Source organism: Helianthus annuus, chromosome 5, assembly GCF_002127325.2.
Source record: "Helianthus annuus cultivar XRQ/B chromosome 5, HanXRQr2.0-SUNRISE, whole genome shotgun sequence".
Classification (NCBI taxonomy): Eukaryota; Viridiplantae; Streptophyta; class Magnoliopsida; order Asterales; family Asteraceae; genus Helianthus; species Helianthus annuus.
In genome coordinates this window covers 34,256,035-34,277,773 of record NC_035437.2, presented here as the reverse complement: position 1 = coordinate 34,277,773, position 21,739 = coordinate 34,256,035, and the positions used below count along the sequence as shown (strand labels likewise).

The 21,739-nt window shown below is 37.0% G+C and overlaps 2 protein-coding genes across 3 annotated transcripts; one reads left to right on the top strand and one right to left on the bottom strand.

Annotated features, from left to right (window-relative positions):
• The first annotated feature begins 276 nt into the window (after positions 1-276).
• Positions 277-3,161, top strand: LOC110940472 (glucan endo-1,3-beta-glucosidase 6). The gene is made up of 2 exons (XM_022182016.2): positions 277-1,192; positions 1,910-3,161. Exons 1-2 carry the CDS (start codon positions 849-851, stop codon positions 3,015-3,017), a joined length of 1,452 nt encoding a protein of 483 aa, XP_022037708.1. The 5' UTR covers positions 277-848; the 3' UTR covers positions 3,018-3,161.
• Positions 3,162-3,883: 722 nt separating this feature from the next.
• On the bottom strand, positions 3,884-7,668 carry LOC110940471 (organic cation/carnitine transporter 7). 2 transcript variants are annotated; one of them, XM_022182014.2, is made up of 6 exons: positions 7,521-7,668; positions 6,277-6,545; positions 5,954-6,191; positions 5,347-5,860; positions 4,485-4,687; positions 3,884-4,394 (listed from the first exon to the last, which is right to left on the bottom strand). In XM_022182014.2, the coding sequence occupies exons 2-6, from the start codon at positions 6,543-6,545 to the stop codon at positions 4,134-4,136; spliced, it is 1,485 nt and encodes a 494-aa protein (XP_022037706.1). In that variant the 5' UTR covers positions 7,521-7,668; the 3' UTR covers positions 3,884-4,133. The 2 variants fall into 2 exon arrangements, with proteins under 2 accessions (XP_022037706.1, XP_035846468.1); XM_035990575.1 differs by having other exon boundaries at positions 7,498-7,524.
• Positions 7,669-21,739: the final 14,071 nt, after the last annotated feature.

Genomic DNA, 21,739 nt, shown 5'->3' with positions numbered 1-21,739 from the left:
TAGGCGAATAGGTGGAGATCGCTAGTTCGATCCTTGAACTGAGTGGGTTTTACCTCACCGCACTGTTGTGCCTTTCGCAGTAGACCATTTAAAGGATTTTCCTCACCGCTTTGGCCCTAGGTGAGGATTTTCCTCGATTCGGAGACGAGTGTATTCTAATGTGATGAATTTCGCAGTAGACCATTTAAAGGATTAATTGACCGTTCAGAAAAAAAAAATTAAATAAAAATAAATTATCTGACCTATACCACACTCACCCAGTCTCTCTCTCTCCCTCAAACAGCCTTTTGTTCTGATACATGAAGTGGGGCTCTTAACTTCACCTCACCAAGAGCCTATGCCCTCTTGCAACTTTTATGTCCTTTTATATTAACTTAGTACTCTTCTCATTAACCCTAAAATAATCTTTTATGCTGCTTATTGCTGCCCAAGATTTGCAACCAGCTTTCCTTTATTGTTCAACCCAAATCTTTCAGGCAAGAAACTTTGGAATCAACTTCAAGCCAACAGTCACTTTCAAGAAATCAAGTCCTCAACTTGAAGATCTTTCCATAAGTTTTCTTGTTTAACTCCTCCTTTTCGCACCCAAATCTACAAATCTGCACACTCAGTTAGTGTTCTTGAGTTGAAAGTTGTTAACTTTTTCCTTTTTTGTGCTGTTTTTCTTTTGGATTTATGAATCTTGATGCCCTTTTTCTTATTTTTTAGCTAAAATTTTTGTGGGCTTTTAGTTTTTTCTATATCCAAGCACTATCCCCATCTGGGTACCTACAAACTTTTTTAAAAAAGACACCTTTTTTAAGTTTCAAGTAATCTTATCTACTTGTTGTTCAACTTTGAGCATAATTATGAGGAACCCAACAAGGGTTTGCAAACTTTGTGTGATAGTTATGTTGATTCCATTCCTGAGTTGGGTTGAGTCAGTGAATGGGATTGGGGCTAATTGGGGAACACAGTGTTCTCACCCACTGCCTCCAGAAACAGTAGTGAGGATGCTTTTGGATAATGGGATCCAAAAAGTGAAGCTTTTTGATGCAGATTATGGTGCTTTAAGAGCTCTGAGTAAGTCTGGAATTGAAGTCATGATTGGAATCCCTAATGATATGCTTGCTACCATGGGTAACTTAAAGGCTGCTGAAAAATGGGTTTCAAAAAATGTTTCAGCCCATCTTTCTAATAGTGTTGACATCAGGTCAGCAGTTCATTGATCTAAACTTCTAGTTAGTTTTTATTTTGTTACTTTTTCATTTCTATGTTTTATAACCTATGATTCTTGTGTTGGTTGGTTGTTCTTGAAATGGGAAATCTTCTGATTTATAGTTTACTTTAGGTTAATATCATTAAATTGTTACTCATCACAAAGTTGCAAAAATGGTAAGATTTGATGAAGTACACAAACTTATGAAATTGTTTTATGTGTCAAGATTTGATGAGGTAATGTATACTGAGGTGGCTATTTGTTATTGTATGAAATGGTATGAATTTGCTTTTTTAACGATCTAAATCGATAAAATTGTGTTTCATGTCGTCGAAAGAGTCTACATGACATCCACGTTACGGAAAGTTACTTGTATAGCCTTTACAGTGGTAATGATTATGCTAGTAACCGACGTGCGTCAAGTTGAAGGACTTAAAAATACTAGAATTTGGTTGGTAGTGTAAAATAAGAAAGTATGTTGGTTTTTTATGGCGTTAACACTTTATTTATTAAGGTAAAAGTTATCTTACGTTCTCTGTGTTTTTGTTTTGAAAAAAGAAGAAAAGAATATCTTTTATGTCATTATCATTTATAATCCATTTGCTAAATAAATCACGAGTTTGATGGCCTTTAGATTGACAAAAGTAGGAACCTTTAAGCTATGGAAGTGGTTCTTATGTACTCTTTGACCTGACTTTTGAACCGTTGCAGATATGTGGCAGTTGGAAATGAACCATTCTTAGCAACATATAACGGATCTTTTTTGAGAACCACTTATCCGGCGCTTGTAAACATCCAACGCGCTCTAGTAAATGCTGGGCTCGGGGGGAAAGTTAAAGTCACCGTGCCCCAGAATGCTGATGTCTACTCTAGCGGCTCGGCAGGGGGCCCATCCAATGGTGATTTCCGGGCTGACATCCATGACTACATTTTCCAAATCACCAAATTCTTGAATGACAACGGGTCTCCTTTCACAGTCAATATCTACCCGTTCATAAGTCTTTATATTGACTCAAATTTCCCGGTTGAATACGCTTTCTTTGATGGTCAAGCAACTCCTGTGAACGATGGTGGGACGACCTACACCAACATGTTTGATGCTAACTATGATACCCTCGTGTGGGCCCTACAAAAGAATGGGTTTCCCAATATGGGAATCATAGTAGGAGAGATCGGGTGGCCTAGTGATGGGGACCGGAACGCTAACAATGAGTATGCTCAACGGTTCATGCAAGGGTTCATGACTCATATAGCGGGCGGGAAAGGGACACCGATGAGACAAGCGCCCATCGAGGCGTATTTATTCAGTTTGATTGATGAAGACCAAAAGAGCATTCAACCCGGTAACTTTGAAAGACATTGGGGAGTGTTTTATTATGACGGGCAGCCCAAATACTCGTTAAACCTCGGAACAACAACCAACGGCGCCCTCATTCCCGCCCGTAATGTGAGATATCTACAAAGGAAGTGGTGTGTTCTTAAGGATTCAGTTAAGATGGATGACCCGTCGATAGCTCAGTCGGTTAGTTACGCGTGTGCACTTGGGGATTGCACGAGTCTCGGGTATGGAACTTCTTGTGGCGATTTGGATGCTAAAATGAACATTTCGTATGCTTTTAACAGTTATTACCAGATAAATAACCAGCTTGATGAGGCTTGTAAGTTCCCCAATGTTTCAACCGTCACGAAAGACGACCCTACAACCGGGTCCTGCAGATTTGGGATCATGATCGAGCCGTATTACGGAGGTGCTGACAGAAGGCTGGGCTCGGGTGGATTTGTTGCAGGACTGGTACTGTTGTTGCTTACAATTTTGTAAATGACTCGTGTTGTTTTATGTATCAAACCAGTAATCTTTTGGTGAAGAGCTTCGGTCTGATTTGAGATTTTGAGCTCTTCCGTTTTGTATGCAACTTTTTTGGTTTTATTTGGTTTTGAGACTGTTTCTGTGGCAGATTTGTAACTTTGGTCCCGGTAGGATTTAAGTTTTAAGTGATGTGAATAATTGTTTGGCTGTATTAAACCAGTCAAATCAGAACTCGAACCAGTCCGGTCCTACATCTCTAGGTACAATGGTCGGTTTTAACAACGAACAGTCTGTTCATGTTTTGCGTTTTGGTCCAGTCTGGTCTGGTCCAAAACCGCTAGTAACTTGCTAAAACAAATTGTCAGAAAATTTTTAAAAATGTTGTATCACAATTAATAAAACATAAAAGTAGTCCACATGATAAAATAGTTGAACGTATTTTGCCACATAAACATGCCACGTCATAAAAAGATGACTTTCTACCACATAAGCTTGCCGCATCATCAAAAAGCTAACTGGGTTAACATTAACTTAGTACAGAATCGTTGGAGAAAAATACATTCGAAGTTAAAGACTCTCTTTTTAACATTTCCTTGGGATTAATCCCGGCCAATACATGAAAGTTGGGATTATTAAAATCAATAACACTTGATGCTTTTCAAGAAAAGGTTTTTGTCTTGTGTGGTTTGTGACCCATGGCTAATAGGGATGTAAACATGCCGAGTTGTTCGTGACCTACTCAAGATCAAAACGCTAAAAGCTTGAATTGTGCCATAGCTTAAACAAGCTTGGCTGTAGGTTGTAGCTCGAGCTTATATTGGAGCTCTTTCAATAAATGTGATTGAACTTGGTAAAACTCACAAGCTTAAGCGAGTCTATTATTTATATAATTTTTATTTCACATATTAAACAATATATATTATGTTTTCAATAAGTGCCCATGGTTTGCACTTTGAAACTGCAACAATTTTCATTCTATACATAGATTCTATAACCATTATCACACATGTATTTGCGTTTGTTCGAATGGTTATGATTTGCTCGTAATAACCTTCGAATCGTAAGACAGGCCGAATATCATACCAAGGCCCAATGACCTACCTACCACTGTAAATGAATAGATGCCTCCTAATTTACATCAACATTTTCTTCCTTCGGCGAAACGGGATCAGAAACCGTATCAGCCAGTTCCCGGGCCATGGTTTCGTGCGGGAATAACATAACACACAAACCTGAAAGAATTATCACAACCTCAAACAGAATGATTGCAGCCGTTTGATGGCACTCGCTGACCAGAGAAACAGCCACTAGAGGGCAAATCATTCCCCCTATTCTACCCACGGAGCTCGCTATTCCGACACCTGTAGCCCTCACAGCGGTTGGATATATCTATAGAAACAAGTGTTAACTTTATGTTAATAGCGGTGATAGTTTCTAACACAAACCGATTCACAAATCATTGATGTGCTAAACATGTACCTCTGGAGCATATATATTGGCGACGGTGAACGTTCCAATGATGAACATACGCGATCCAAATAATGAAACCATTGTGAAAATCTCGGATTGAACCGAAAGCAGTGGTAGAAGGAATACAAACCCTATGATGAACATGAGTTCCATTGAATGCTTGCGGCCGATTCTGTCCACTATAAAAGATGCAAAAACCAGACCCGGGAGCTCTGAAAAAAACAACAAAATACATGGTTCAAAGGTTGTTTTGTTATGTTACGGCAGGACACGCTATTAAACCTGAAAATAATTAGAAGATAATCCCATTGTCCAGAAATGATAATATATCAGTGTTGGTTCAAAGGGTAAAAATGTCGTTTTGATGACAAGAAGATTTTATGGATGCAACTATTCAAAAGACTTCATGGAGTAAAATGCCATTTTCATCCCTAAGGTTTGACCACTTTGGCGACTTTCGTCCGAAGGTTTGTTTTTCTGCATCTGAATCCAAAAGGTTTGAAATCTTGCCATTTTCATCCAACTAGTTAACTTCATCCATTTTTCTCCGTTAAATGAGGGGCATTTCCGTCTTTTAGACATTTTTTTTATTAAAATATAAAACACTATAAAAAATAAAGATACACCTCTGTTGACTTTCTCCCCACCCAAACCTTTTAATCATCACAAAAAATGTTTAAAAAGACGAAAATATCCCTAACTTAACATTAAAAAATAGATGGCGTTAACGAGTCGAATGAAAATGGCAAGATTTCAAACCTTTTGGATCCAGATGCAGAAAAACAAACCTTTGGAGGAAAGTCGCAAAAGTAGCCAAACCTCAAGGACGAAAATGGCATTTTACTCGACTTCATGAGTTAGTTTTTTATACCTGCCAAACTGGTGATGAATACGTCTCTATAGATAGCATCATCGGAACCGTTAGCTGTGAGTAAAGTAAACGAGGTACATGCGTTGTCGCCATTGCTCAGTTCCGATGTTAGCAATATGATCCCGTAGTATGAAAACGAATTCCCAAAGAATAACATCCATAACAAAAAGGTGGTTTTACACATATTTGCCGAAAATAGCATCCATAAGGTTGAGAAACTTGTTTTCAAAGCAATCTTTTTGTTTCTCTTTGGAGAAAGCAGAAGGGTATCTTCGACAGCATCAAGATCTTGATCTGAACAGGTAATTTGATCGGAAAGAAGGATCCCGGAAGGAAGTTGACTTTGGTTGACCATTGATGCTTGTTTCAGTATATCATAGGCTTCCGTTGTTTGACCTTTCAAACATAGATATCTCGGAGACTCGGGTACAAGTTTATAAAACACGAGAGTAGCCAACGCAGGAATAGCAGATATTGCTAGCAACCACCTCCAACCGTAACGGGGAATGATGATCTAAACAAGTTAAGAAAATTGTATAAATTTTACAACATAATATTTCATATTCACGAGATGTTAACAGTTAACGTTAAGCTTTATATAACATACCCAAGCAAGAAAGGCCTCTACAATTGTGCCTACGGTCCAGAAAGTCGAAAAAATAACCATCCAAATGCCTCTGCTTGGAGCGGGAACAAATTCCAAAAACCAAGAATTATAAGTGGGCCCGCCACCTAGACCGATGCCTCCTATGCAACGAAGGACGACCAATGAAATATAGTTTGGAGAGAAGGCACTTAGAACAGAAGCTCCACTAGTCACAATAGCTATACTCAGAAGACCTTTTCTAGTGAAGAATATGCAGGTAACCAGTTGTCATTATCACTGGTATAAGTGGAATTATTACAGTTTACAAAACAGAAAAACGATACCTCCTTCCAAAGTTATCTGAGACGAATCCCCATGAATATGCACCGATGAGCATACCAGCGAAAACTACAGTTGTTATTAGGCTCTCTTCGGTAGATGATAAATTCCACTCGGACTTAACTGATGGTCCGATAAAGGAAAGAATCATTACCTCCATTGCTTCAGCAATGGAACCAAGACCTGCGTAAACGATCAACCATCCTTGAAACTTGCCGAATCCCACGGCTACAAGTGCTTCGTCCAATGTATATGTAGATGTCTGCTCTGCCATCTGCACGGTTCAATCTCACAATTCAGAACAACTGAAGTACCATTATAGCTAGAATCATTGATTATGGGAACATGTCTGTGTGGTGAAGAGGTCTCGCAGACCTTTTTTAATGAAAGGTCTGCGGGAAAACAAACAATCTACAGCATCCAAACGTCTGCCCGCGTCTGCGCGGCGCAGACATAAGTGGCCAGAAGTACTTCTGGCCAAAAAACAAACAGAACCTTAGTTCCTCTAAAGCTTAAATTAGCCACCTATTGCTCCTCAACCCTGTTCACTCACTGTTCTATGACCATTTAAAAAAAACTTTATAGCCTTTGCACATTGAAATATCCATCACTCATCAGACACCGTTCCAAACCGTATTCAGGTTCTGTGTCAGAATACGCATCGCAACTTACATTGATAACTAATTTTAATGCAAAAACTTAATAAACCAAAGTCAAATAGTAACATTCCAAGTTTGCAAAGCATATTCTTTAAGCGGCGTATCAATCCACAGATAGCGGACCTTATTAGAAGGTTTAAATCATCTTTAAGACCCTTAAATTAGTTCCTATATAGGTATTCCTGAATAATGTTAACAAAAGTGAAACTATGACTCCATATAAACATTTCACCATAGAATTCAATTGGATAGCAATAACACAAATTAGGGTTTAATCTCAACATAACCTGGATAAAGAGATTAATATCATCATAATCACTCACCAAAATTCAAAGTAATCAACATAACCTGCGTTATTGATGTAACTCCGCCAGTTCATATATATAATTTCATGTTATTAACTCTCAAGAAAAAAATTAACAATAAAACTAAGGTTGCTAAATCAACAAACTAGATTTCTAGAGTCAACGCTCTAAATTGTGAACAAACATTCTTCTGTGAATGACACAAGTGCGATAGAATTACAAAACAGTACAAGATTTGCTACAGGAAGTGTGAAAATCATACTTCATGGAGGACAATAAGGCTACCTGTTACGTGTGTGGAGAGATAACCCGACGGTTACCCAATACAGATGACGAAAGAGCACATGTGCCAGACAAGAATTGGTAGATTTGGAAGGGAGTCTAACTGCACCATGGTTACAAGCACTCATGTTAGGTGCTAGTCAATCGATCGAGTACCGACTAGTGATTGATCGTGATTAGTTATACACACGTATTTTTATATGTAGCTTTTTAAAATAGACATGTTTCAACCTCTCATTGGCCCATTTTTTAAGCAATTGGCGGGAATATTTAAGGTTTGGTTGAAATTTGTGAGATCTAGCCAAAATTTGGTCAGAATAGGACCGTCAATGACCGCCTAGCGATTGATTGGTGAGTCTCCGATTAGTGATTAATCAACGACTAATCGAAGGACTAGTCGGGATTTTTACAACCATGGTTACGAGTGGTCGTGTGTTCGCGGGTTGGAACCCATCAGTTTTTCTCTCACAAGAGGGTATGACTAGTTGGAAGGAGCTACATTTAGATCAAAAGCCTGAATATGACGCTAACTTGAAAATCATGTCACACATTAACAAATTTTACATGAGTCTGAACAAGACACTAACTTGAAAATCGTGTCACACATAAGAAGCCAAAAGAGAGACATCTGTATCCAAATGATGACTCAATCAGACATGTTTAACTCGAGAAAAGTTTTTACTTTTTATTATTTAACTAGAATTTTGACCGTGCCGCGCGTTGCGGTGGTAACATCGCGTTTGTGACTTCGTTACATGTGTAACGACATGTAACGATGATGACATTAACGTGTGGTGCCCGCACATGACGTTACACGTTTTTTACTTTGTTACACTTGTTACGTTTTTGACATTGACGTCATTAGACATATGTAATAAAAAAAGAGTATAATGTCTCGAACCTGGTCGTGTAAAGTTGTAAAAGTAATTTAAACATTAACGTGGTTAGACATAGATAAAAAAGTAGAGTTAAATGCCCGGATAGTCCCTGTGGTTTGGCCTTTTTTCACCTTTAGTCCCTAACTTTCTAAAATTACAGCTATAGTCCCAAACTTTTTCAATTTCGTTCCCGGATAGTCCCTGGCGCGGATGGAGGTTAGTCTTTTCAGTTAAGTGGGTGTGAAATGACCTAAATACCCTTACTATTAAAAAATAACATTTAAATCAATAACTATCTTGAATCCAAACACACCTCTTCTTCCTCATATTCAGATTCATCTTCAATCCAAATACACCTCTACTTCTTCCAATTTAATTTGATTAATTGGAGAACCTAGACCAAAGTTAATTCAGTAGTTTAACCCTCAAATTTCTCCATTGCATATGCTGTTAGTTCTGTTAATTCAGTTTGGTTCCCTCCCTCTATCTACCCTCTATCTCTTTCTTTCTCTAAATCTCATTGTCTAGGTTCTGCAATTAATAATCCTTTGTTGATCATGAAGAAGAGGGTTTTATAAAAGAAATGAGGGATTTGGCAGACATGCTGTCAAAATTGAACCTTATGGCTGCAGAGTTTGTGCCCCCATCACTCTCCAGTAACAACATTAGGCCTCTGATAGTGCCGCCACCGTCTGTGACTGCTCATTTCGGCTATGCGACTGTCAATAATTTCCTGCTTCAATCTAACAACCCTTTGTTTGCCAATGCCAACTCCAACAATACTTCTGCTAGAAGGGTATTGTTATACTACCATCATCTTTATTTTTATTTCATGTTTCGATCGATTAGATACCAGTGTTTAGGGTGAGAGGGGCACTTCTCTCTTAGGGGAGTGATCTCTCTTACACAAACCTAATTAGCACGCGCCACGTCAACTCCCCCTCACACCCTCAATTTGATAGCGGCACTCCTCTCTTCCTCTCTTCAGGGACTTGTTTTTTTATTCAAAAAAAAAGGAAAATAATTTGATTGGTTGAAAAGCTGGTGGGCCACCCTCTTCCTCTCTCCCTTCATGCGGTAACCTTCCACCGCTCCCATTCCTCGATTAGGCTCCCCGAGTTGATGACGGTGGTGTTCCCGCTCAGGGACTCACCTCACTGCAACCCTCCCTGCAAAGCACCCCGGACACCCTTATACTTCTGCTAGAAGGGTATTATTATACTACCATCATCTTTATTTTTATTTCATGTTTCGATCGATTAGATACGAGTGTTTATCATTTTTTATATGTTAAACGAATACGTGGATTCTTTTTTTGGTGCTGATCCTTGTGGGGAATTTGATGGCTATGGCTAGAAGAAGGGTAACTTTGGTCTAGGTTCTACAATTAATCAAATTAAATTGGAAGAAGAAGAGGTGTGTTTGGACTGAAGATGAATCTGAATATGAGGAAGAAGAGGTGTGTTTGGATTGATTTCAATGTTATTTTTAATAGTAAGGGTATTTAGGTCATTTCACACCCACTTAACTGAAAAGACTAACCTCCATCCGCGCCAAGGACTATCCGAGAATAAAATTGAAAAAGTTAGGGACTATAGCTGTAATTTTAGAAAGTTAGGGACTGAAGGTAAAAAAAGGCCAACCACGGGGACTATCCGGGCATATAACTCAAAAAAGTATAAGTTGTTACACATTACGATGTAAAGTCGTAAAAGCAATCTAACTAAAATGAGGTGTTAAGTTATTAAGTAGAAAAGGTTGGCAGGTCAAATTTGTCCGATACCGAAAGTTAGAATTGAATCCGTAATTTACTTAAGGGGAAATGGACTGTATCACCCTAAACTATGCAAGATTGGCCAATACCACGCCCAACTTTCAAGTTGGCTCCCACCACCCTCTACTCGACAACTTGGTGTCACTGTCACCCCTTCGTTAAATAATCACTAACTCAGTTTGTTTTTTAATCCTACGTGGCAAGGAACTTGTGAGGTGGACAGGCTACATGGACTCACCATCATCTATCTCTGTAAACATAAATAAAAACCCTAAATCATTTGCCATTTCAACCCAAACACAAATTGCAGAGAAAATCAATCGGAACTTCTACCACCACAACCAACAAGAGGTGAGGGTGGTTGGTGGTGATTGTGGGAATGGTTAGTGGTGGTGACGGAGGTGGTTCATTTCTTTTTGCTTCATTTCTTTACTACTACTCTAGTATTAGCTTCAATTCAGTTCTTGACTTCTCATTTAGCATAATTGGATCTTGTTCTGAGATGGGTTTCTCAAGATTGTTTGTAAAGTTGTGTTCTTGATGAAGAATGAATGCAATCTGAAATGGGTTTTTCAAAATTGTTTGTAAAGTTGTGTTCTTGATAAAGATTGAATGCAATCTGAGATGGGTTGTTGGTATTGTGTGTAACCCACTAATGATTTGAGCATTTGTTGTTGTTTCTTGATCTGGGTGTTCACAATTCTCAACTTTTATGTTTAAAGTTTGGTTCTTGATGAAGATTTGAGGTTCTGATCTGGTTTCTTGATATGGGTGTTCTGTTACTTGAAGAAATTGATCATCATACTCTGTTTTTGGATTGATTTAGCTTTTGTTTTGATCTGATCTGGATTTTGACCTTCAAAAAGTTAAGATCAGATCATCATACTCGAGTTCGACCGGGTGGATGATGTTTCCGGTTCCGATACCGCGTCTGGAGTTGATTTTGATTTGAATCTCCGGCCAGTTGGCTTCCGCCATTTCGCCGGAAAAGTGATCAGCCGGTTGGCTTCCGCCGTAGGAAGGAGGTGGTGGCTGAGTTGATGGTGGCGGTGTTGAGAAGGGCGAAGGAGGGGAGGCAGAAGAGGGTGGTGGGGAAAGGGCGGTGGTGGGTGGTTGGTGAAGATGATGATGGTGGCGTTAGTGTTTGCAGCGAGGGAGAGAGAGGGGGGGGGGGGTTGATGGCTGATGTAGGGTTTTATAAAATAAATCTTTTAATTTTATATTTTTAATCAAATACAAAACATAATAAAAATCCAAATCATCATCTGCATGCCACATAGGCTTAAAAAACTAACTCAGTTAGTGTTTTTTAAACGAAGGGGTGACAGTGACACCAAGTTGTCGAGTAGAGGGTGGTGGGAGCCAACTTGAAAGTTAGGCGTGGTATTGGCCAATTTTGCATAGTTTAGGGTGATACAGTCCATTTCCCCTTTACTTAAAGATGAGGGTTGGTAGTGTTTCATGTCAAGCCCGAATATGATGCTAACTCGAAAGTCGTGTCACACACAACAAGTAAGAACATGAACAAATTTTACACAAGTTCGAACAAGACACTAACTTGAAAATCGTATCACACATAAGAAGCCAAAAGAGGGACATTTGTATCCAAATGATGACTCAATAAGACATGTTTAACTCGAGAAAAGTTTTTACTTTTTATTATTTAACTAGAATTTTGACCCGTGTCGCTCGTTGCGGCGGCGACATCACATTGTGACTTCGTTACATGTGTAGCGACATGTAACAATGATGACATTAACATGTGGTGCCCGCACATGACGTTACACGTTTTTGACTTTGTTACACACCTTACGTTCTTGACATTGACGTCATTAGACATATGTAATAAAAAAGAGTATAATGTCTCGAACGTTGCCATGTAAAGTTGTAAAAGTAATTTAGATATCAGTGTAAAGACGTAAAAGTAATTTAAACATTAACGTGGTTAGGCATAGCTAAAAAAGTATAAGGTGTTACACATTACGATGTAAAATCGTAAAAGTAATCTAACTAAAATGAGGTATTAAGTTATTAAGCAGAAAAGGTTGGTGGGTCAAATTTGCCTGATACCAAAAGTTAGAATTGAACGCGTAACTTACTTAAAGATGAGGGTTGATAGTGTTTCATGTTAAAAGTTTGAGGGTGTGATCCGCACGTTGTCGTAGGTGTGAACTCGATCTTTTTTCAGTGTACACATATAGTAAAGAAAACTAAAAACAATATAGTCGTAACATGCTTAAAACGTGTTTATTTGATTTCCGGTAGATTGTTAAAGGAGAAAACCGTTTTAAAAAAACATTACAAAATGTTCAATTAAAGTTAAATAGTAAAAATAAATAAAAGAGACAAGAAAACAGAAGAAAACGTGCGAATATATATTCTAGGAGGTAAGTTACACTTTTTTTTTCCGTCCTTTATGTTTGTACTAGATTGCAACGGATAGCCTTTAACTTCAATAAGTACAGTCACAATCTTTTATTTGTAAAACTCATTACACTCTACGTCCTTTAGCACTAACCAGATTGAAATTTTCAGTTAAGTTTATCCATCTAAGGGTATTCTGGTCAAATCATTCTTTTATTTATATAAAACAAAAAAGTACATATACACATGATCTTCCTCAATTTCCTAACCCTAAAACCCTAACCACCACATCTTGCCACCACCACCTCATCCTGCCGCCACCACCACCGTAGAAATATGATGATAGATAATAATATCACAAAGATATAGAGAACCTTTTTAGTTGTTTATGTGCATTAAATGCTTTGATCAGACCGAAAAGAAAATAGGTCATCCCTTGTTCTGTTTGATTGTAAAATAACTTATAGAGAAGAACACAGGCAGTTTGAGGTTTTTTGGAATCTTCTAGTGACAACTTAAGTACCAAATCTAACATGTGTTTATGCAAAACCAAAAACACAATTAACCTTAAGAACAAAACTTTCGGTAACATTAACTACAAATGTTTCGGTTTACATTAACTTATCATTGTTTTTTGGAGAGATCCTGCTACAGAAAGAAAGCTGTAATTGTTAGTCTCTTTCAAGCCCTCAAATGCAGAACGCCATTTAGATATTACAAGTAGAAACATTGACTCATTCATTGTTTTGGAAATTGGCCTACATAAGTGTCACACCCCAACCGATGGCGGAAACATCGGAGTGAGACGAAAACAAGATTGCTAGAGACATCATAACACTATTTTGCGAAAATATTTAACAAAACCGAATTTCATTTCATTGATAATATTCAAGTACAATATTGGAAACAAAGTACACCATTTTTCATGAAACAAATACAACAAGTACAAAAACAAATACAACGAGATGCATTTCTAGTCAATCCTACTAGATTTGATTGTCATCATCGTCATTCAAAGTATAGTTCAATACAACAAGTATTGGCGAGTATACAAGTTTTAAGTATTAGCATAGTTATAAGGAGTTTAAACAAATCCATATGGCAAAATTTGTTATCTAAAATTTATGTATTATTGGCATGCAACTATAAATGTCAATCCAAAGATTACCGCTAATGTAATCTTATCGTAGCAACGATAAGATTGTTCTGTTTTAACTTAACATGACCTCAAGAATACGGGCGGTGCGTTACTCCTATAGCGCTATACATGTTAAAGGAGGCTTGTACGAAGTTAATGACAAGTATACCACATAAGAATGTTCCAACACATACGAATTAAAGTATAACGTGTTAAGCATGTATGAAGGATTGTCTGATTGTGGTTAAACATAAAGTATGTGTGTTTGTGTGAGTTTAATCATGAATGTGTTGCACCCAAAAGTGTCAAGTAAAAGGGGTCGAGTATACCCACGGTTTTGAAAAGCTTTCCTTTTTAATTCCGTGAGTGACGATTGAGAGTTGGAACACTGAGGTCACCCTACATGGGGTAAACGAAGGTGCGAGGTATTCAGATTGTCGAAGGATTCGGATTTGAATTAATGTACAAAAAGTGTATACATATATATATATATATATATATATATATATATAAACACGGAAGTTTATCCCGTCTAAGCACTCACTGTGACACTAAGTCTCTGTGATTTCATGGGTCCTGATTTGCCCATTAGAATCAGCAGACGAGGAACTCAGAACTGAGATAGAAAGATAACCAGAGCTCACAACATTGTTCGTGCGAATGGAAGATCCATTTGTGCGAACAGGTGTCTGTTCGTGTGAACAGGGCCAGTTCGTGCGAATGAAAAAATTCCAGTTCGTGCAAATGGAAAAATTCCAGTTCGTGCGAAAGGGGGCTTGTTTAAGACACTTAACCATAAACCGGTTAATGTTCTGATTTCGGTTAAGTTTTATATATTATATTATATTATATTATATTATATTATATTATATTATATTATATTATATTATATTATATTATATTATATTATATTATATTATATTATATTATATTATATTATATTATATTATATTATATTATATTATATTATATTATATTATATTATATTATATTATATTATATTATATTATATTATATTATATTATATTATATTATATTATATTATATTATATTATATTATATTATATTATATTATATTATATTATATTATATTATATTATATTATATTATATTATATTATATTATATTATATAGTAATAACAGTCCAGTACAGTCAAAGAGTTCATGAATGTCAAGCATGGAGGTACTAACGCCTCATTGTACGGTTCACCAAAGCTCAAAGTTCATCGACATAGTCGCTAAACCCGGTTGGTCATGAATAATAAGTACAATAGAAATAAATTAATAAAACTATCTAAGCAGTCAAGTATGAACAACCCGGGCGTGTCATTCCCAACATGGCAAGTGTTGGAGGCGAGGCGGGGTCAACGTACTTTGTTTCTAGCAAACTGCTTGGGTGTTCGATTACAAGGTACAAGTGAGGTAGTGGAACTAGTTTGGAAAACCCAGGCTCCTACGGTTCACACTTTCACCAAAACATAGGTTCGTCCATATTGAAAATGGCGAATCCCGGATGGTTTCAATGTAACACCTCGCTTTCGTAAAATTCCTTATTTAGAAACTTTGTTTGTATTTCTATTTATAGAAACTTGTATTCCCTTTGGACCGGTCTCTTATTTCCCATCATTGTAATCTTTGTAATCTGAGACTTGAATCATAATAAAAGCTTGATCTTTCCACACATCTAATTCGTAAATGCTTGTTACATATTCATTATACGTGCATACTTGATACAGTTATACGCAAATACATACTTGTTTATACATACAACATTTATTTATACATTCATTTATTCATACATTAAAGTTACACATTACACTTACACTCTTAAGATGCTTAAAACCGACAAAACACGCGCAAAGCAACAAACTTGAAACTTCGTGCAACAGGGGACACCCTCTCGTGCGAAATGCCCTTTCGCATGAAAGGTCCCTGTCGCCCGAAAATCCCAGTCATCCCAAACTCCACCTAGCCCTATAAATACACACCTACACCTTCATTTCTCACCATCTACAACTCTAAAAATTCTCTCAACTTACTGATTTCGCACTATCTAGCTGAGCTACTTCCAGAACTATTCCAAGTGAGTTTACAACTCACAAACACCTTGATTTCTTCTATCTTTCTTCTACTTTTCTAAACTTTTACACATTCTTCACATCATTTCACTTGGTTTCTCAGAGTAGCCTTGGCAATCTGATTATAACTCTCAAGTAATGAGGACCAAGCTGAATAAGCAAAGATAAAATTTCAAACTTTTTTAAAACGAATAACTTTCTGATTTCGAACTTGGAAGAATCATGGTCTCTCTAAGCTCACAACCTAAGTTCATAGCTGTGGGTTAGTGTTAGAGTCGATTCCAGCCAAGAAGATGAACTGTTTAACCAAAACCAAGTTGTTTTTATCTCGAAACAGAATCTCTCACATGAAAGGCAGTCTAGTCGCACGAAAGGATACCCCTTTCGCGCGACAGGGACTCCCTCTCACACGAAAGGTACTGTTTTACCTTGTTCCAGCATTTTCTATTTTCTAAGTGTTGTAAGTTAATCAGATCCTCATTTTCGATGTGAACAATTCTGATATAATAGTGTATGAACCGTGGAAGCCTTGGCTTCCAATCTAGCCTCCAACACTTAGTTCATTCTTTCCATGTTGAGACGACACACCCGAGTTATTCTTGTTCGGTTGTTTGGTCATTTAAATTCCTGTTATTTACATTTATGTAGTCATGACCAACCGTTTAGTTAAGTTAGTTAACTAATTTGTGCTTTGGTGAACTCTAACGAGGTTATAACCTCCATGCATGACTTCTACGAATTCTATGAACATTCTGGACTGTTACTATACTATATTTATAACTTACTGAACTCACAAACATAGCCGAATAATGGTTAAGACGTTCGAATGAAGTTCGGTTCACACCAAATGTTCTATGAACATTCTAGACTGTTACTATACTATTCTAAATGATGTACTTCAAGATGGGTTTAGATTCATGTACAAATCAGAATCAACAACAACATGTAACTTGGTTTAAAGGTTATTTTATAGAATTTGTAGTTTGACCAAATAAGTTAAACTTCAGGTTTGGAACAATTTTGATTATGGGACAACTTTTAATTGGGTTAAAGCTAATACATGTCGAAAGGGTATTTCAGGATGTTTACAAAGCGGTTAATTTTGACTTTGGATTAGATTTTGTCAACAGGGTATTACTGGTATGTTTGAATTATTGCCTGTACAGATTAATTTGATGCTAATTGGGTTGTTTAGATCAGAACATTATAACAGTTAATACAGGTTAAAAGTTGAAAACACAGTTTATACACCACATTGAATGTTTATTGAGTATCTATTGCAGTTGACAACAGGGGCGCATTTGGAATATTGTTCTTGAGTTTGGCGGCGGCGAATGGAGGGTCGTCCATGCTTAGACACAAATCCAGTTGAGGACGCTTTCCTTTCTCTCATACTTTCACCTCCACCACCATGTTGGACTTAAAATATGGTAATTTCATTGTATACTTTTTAGTTATATTACGAAGTAAGATTTATGTACTTGGTTTTTAATGTTTTTGGATAATCATTAATGTATAAACAAATGTCACAACAGCGAAAATCATGTTTTCGCTGAAAGCATGCATGTTAATTAAATTAGTGAAATTAAGTTTTCTGAATGATGCTTATGATGTTATTAAAGATTTGCTGGTATATAGGCTCATACATGGCTATACATGGCTGGAACTTTTACCGTACATGGGTTGTTTTTCAGCCGCATAAAGCGGAGAAATACAACCATAAATGGTTGTGACATACACCCGTACAAGGTTTGTATTAGACGTGAAGCATGTCTGGAACTTTTACTCTACAAGGGCTGTTATACAGCCACATAAGCTTGAGAAATACAGCCACAAAGAGCTGGAAATATGCCCACCAACATTTGTGCCACTACATATGAGGATACAACACATGAGCTTAAGGATATTTAGTAGCAGATTTTGAAAAAAGAACGAGCTACGTTAGCTTGAGACAAAATACAAACATGGGTAATTTTGACATGTTTACTTATAAATGGGTCTGGTCGAACAAATAAGAAGCTTAAATATGAATGAGCCAAATGGATTGAACGTTTACTTTTCAGTGTAAATTATATAATTGATATTGTGTAAAGTTTAACTTATTCCAAAGTTTATGTCAACACATTTAAATTATGTAATTTACTTTGAGTAACCGTGTAACACACGGGTACTTAGACTAGTTACATATATATATATATATATATATATATATATTTACAAGTATTTAGTCCAAGTCATATAATGTCATGCATGGAGGTAGGATGAATTCCATTCATTTTACCTCATTGTATGGATTCACCAAAGCACAAAATCATCAACTTAGTTAATGATTTCGGTTGGTCATGAATAAACTAAAGAATGTACAAATAACTAATCATCTAAATCATCAAGTGACCAAGTGAAACTCATACTAGACTAGTGCATCCATTCATGGCAAATGTTTGGAGACTTGGTGTAGTTTGGACACTTTGTTACTAGAAAGTTCACTTGATGACTTAGGTTAAAGAAGATGGATTTACTAACTAAGTGAGGTAGTGGAATTATAGTTGGAAAGCCAAGGCTTCCATTGCTCACACTTAACCATAACTCAAGTCTTTCAACATTGAAGGTTGAAAGCTTGGATGTTTCCAACACTTTGTAGGTCACTTGGGACCTTTAGGGCAAAAAGTTTAGAGGTTATGAACCTCATAACTTCTAGAAATTTGTCATAACATAAGCCTCACAAAATTAGTTTAGTTGGGGACAAGGCTTGACACGAGATTCCCACCAGTTGAATGGAAACAAGAACAAGTTGTAATGTTTAATCCAAAGCAGGATTTTAAACCCACTTTGCAGCCTCATATAAGTGATTTACCACCTTATTACACCTTGGTGAACATTGGGTAACATCCTTAGAGGTTTTCCAAGGAGTTATAAAGAAAGAAACGAGAAGAAAAGGTTGAAGAAACAAGTTAAAACTCATAAGTTTTAACTTGTAGTAATCTGCCCAAAGTTGGAGTTTTCTTGAAATTCTTGGAGTGTTTGAGAGTGAAATGAGGTTGTGGAAAGTGGAAATGTGTTAGAGAAGGCTTAGATTTATAGGGGAGGATTAGGGTTAAGTCATAATTGAGTTAGAAGGTGATTAGAGGAGGAGGGAGGTGGAAAAAGTGGTTAAAAAGGTGGATTTTGGAGTAAATTTGCGAGCTATCAACAATTTTTCCTGTCAGAAGCTCTTGGGGACCTTAAACCCTATGTCTTGCAGTCTGTAAGACATGTCAGAAGTGAAAATTTTCATTTTTGGCCCTTAATGCTTGTTTGTTTGTCCAATTATTCAATTTCTTCAACATGTTAAGTGTTTCTAAGGCATGTATGAGTATGTGTATTGTAGGAATGTGTATGAATATTATCCTGAACATAAAATAAACGTCAAGTATAATTCGGTTTCAAATATAAAACGCGTATTTGTGAATGAGTATGCATCATGTATGTATAAATGAAACAAAAAAAATGTATTTCCATTATGATCGAAGTCTCGGATTACAATTAGTTGAAAGGAATACGAATTACAAGTTTCCAAAAAAAAGAATGCAAATACAAGACTTTCTAAAAATAGAAATACAAAATACGAGGCGTTACAGGTATAGTCCAGGTCCTTTAGTTAATTATATTCTCTTGACCAAAAGCGATGAACCCGAAAGTTACTCCAAAGCGGTCAAGATGAAAGATTCTTGCCAGTGGGAGAATGCTATGAAGAGTGAGATGAGCTCTCTAAGAAAGAACAAGACATGGGTCTTGGTCAAGCTTCCGCCAGATAAGAGAGCGTTACAGAATAAATGGGTCTTTAGGGTCAAGGAAGAATAGGATGGGTCTAAACGGTATAAAGCACATTTCGTGGTGAAGAGATTTCAGTAGAAAGAAAAGGGTTGATTATTGATGAGATATTCTTTCCAGTGGTGAAGATGACTACCATCATCTTGGTTCTGAGTCTTATAGTTGAAAAAGCTTGCATCTAGAGCAGCTAGATGTGAAAATGGCATTTCTACATGGTGTCCTAGCTAAAGACATTTATATGGCACAACCTGAGGGTTTTCAGGTTGTTGAGAAAGAAAATTGGGCCTGCAAACTGAAAAAGAACATGTATAGTCTAAAACAGGCACCTTGACAGTACATGAAGTTTAATAACTTCATGGACAGGTTGGGGTTCAAGAGATGCTAGATGGATCATTGCTGCTATCTGAAGAAATTCATTAGCTTTTATATAATAGTATTACTATATGTTGATGATATGTTGATTGCAAGATCATATATGAATGAAACTAGCAAGTTGAAGAAGCAAATGTCCAAAGAATTCAAGATGAAGGATTTGGGTCCAGCCAAATAGATACTTGGGATGAACATCAAAAGAAACAAGAAGGATGGTTCTTTAACACTATCCCAGAAGAAATACATAGGGAAAGTGTTAGAAAGATTCAAGATGAATGATGATAAGACCAAGCCTAGAAATACTCCATTGGGAAGTCATTTGAAGCTTACCAAAGATGAGTCTCCTAAATCTGAAGAAGAAAGATCAGAATTGTCTAAGGTTCCATATGCATCAGTGGTAGGTAGTCTCATGTATGCCATGGTCTGCACTCGACCTGATATTGCTTATGCCGTTGGGGTTGTTAGTCGGTTTATGCTAGATATGGGAAGAGAACATTGGGAAGCAGATGGGGTTATGTTTCAAAGGGAACAATGCCATTCTAAGGGATTATACTGACGCAGATCTGGGTGGATGCAAATTGATATTTAAAAAAAACTATAGGGTATGTGTTTACAGTGGGATGAACAATAGGCTGGATGTCTAGACTTTAGAAAAGTGTGGCTTTATCAACAACAGAAGGCGAGTACATGGCTGTTGCTGAAGCAAGTAAGGGGTTAGTATGGTTGAAGACTTTTCTTGAAGATTTGGGTAAACAACAGTTTAATTACTCATTGTACTATAATAGTGAGAGTGCAGTGAAACTTGCTAAGAATCCTGTGTATCATGGGAAGACGAAGCACATTAGGATGAGGTATCACTTTGTGAGATGATTGATCAGTGATGGAACAATCAGCTTGAAGAACATCTCAGGTGCTAAGAATCCAACAAATATATCATCTCAGGTGCTAAGAATCCAACAGATACCAAGTATGTGGTGTTGGATAAGCTTAGCTTGTTGGAATAGTGATGAGAAGTTGGGGTAACTAGGGAGACTTTGAAGATCAGGGGAAATTTTCATTTACAGAAGTACAGAAGAGATGGTGCAGTTCGAGGTCCGAAGACACCAAGTGGGAGATTGTTGGCGATGTGTTTCATCGTCCCACTAAGCCTAGCCGAGAATTAGAGAGAATATGGGAAGGGGTTCGGCTGACCCTAACCCTAATGGGCCAACTTTACTTTTTTTTTTTTTTTTTTTTTTTTTTTTTTTGTAATGAACAATTTCATATAAACCCCTAAACTATGGGCCAAGTTTACTTAGTATCTTGTTTAGCAAGTTTAGTAAAGGGTTAAACCTTAATAGGCTAGTGTAAATATATCTCTTGTACTTGTAACTCAGTATTGATCACTCAATAATACGAAACCTTAGGTGCCCCTGTAGACGTAGGTTGCACACCGCAATTGAATCACATAAATCTCTCATGTCAGATTTCTTGCTTTTCTGTTTGTGTTTGTTTGTGTGTTACTCGTGTACGATCCTAACAATATGTGCATGTAGGTCCATTAAATTCTTTGCTTTGATGCCTACTTTTCCTAGTAAGTAGACCTAGAACAACACACTTGAGGAAAATGCTTGTAAAAAATGTGCACTGAGACATGTATGTGCACCTGTTGAGTTGTGGATTGCACTATTGTAGGTGAATTTTGCATGGGTAAGTGTTATATCTAACATCTTTTCATTTGTCTGCATAAGAAATATATCATTTAGACCACTTTCTTGTGATTGTTAGATTGTGGGTGAGATGTAATACTAAAGTTAAGCCATGTGCTA

Coding starts and splice junctions, on each gene's coding strand:
- LOC110940472 (XM_022182016.2), top strand. CDS start 849: ATGAGGAACCCAACAAGGGTTTGCAAACTTTGTGTGATAGTTATGTTG. Junction 1,193..1,909: donor TCTAATAGTGTTGACATCAG/GTCAGCAGTTCA, acceptor GAACCGTTGCAG/ATATGTGGCAGTTGGAAATG.
- LOC110940471 (XM_022182014.2), bottom strand. CDS start 6,545: ATGGCAGAGCAGACATCTACATATACATTGGACGAAGCACTTGTAGCC. Junction 6,192..6,276: donor TCAGATAACTTTGGAAGGAG/GTATCGTTTTTC, acceptor ATTCTTCACTAG/AAAAGGTCTTCTGAGTATAG. Junction 5,861..5,953: donor TAGAGGCCTTTCTTGCTTGG/GTATGTTATATA, acceptor TAACTTGTTTAG/ATCATCATTCCCCGTTACGG.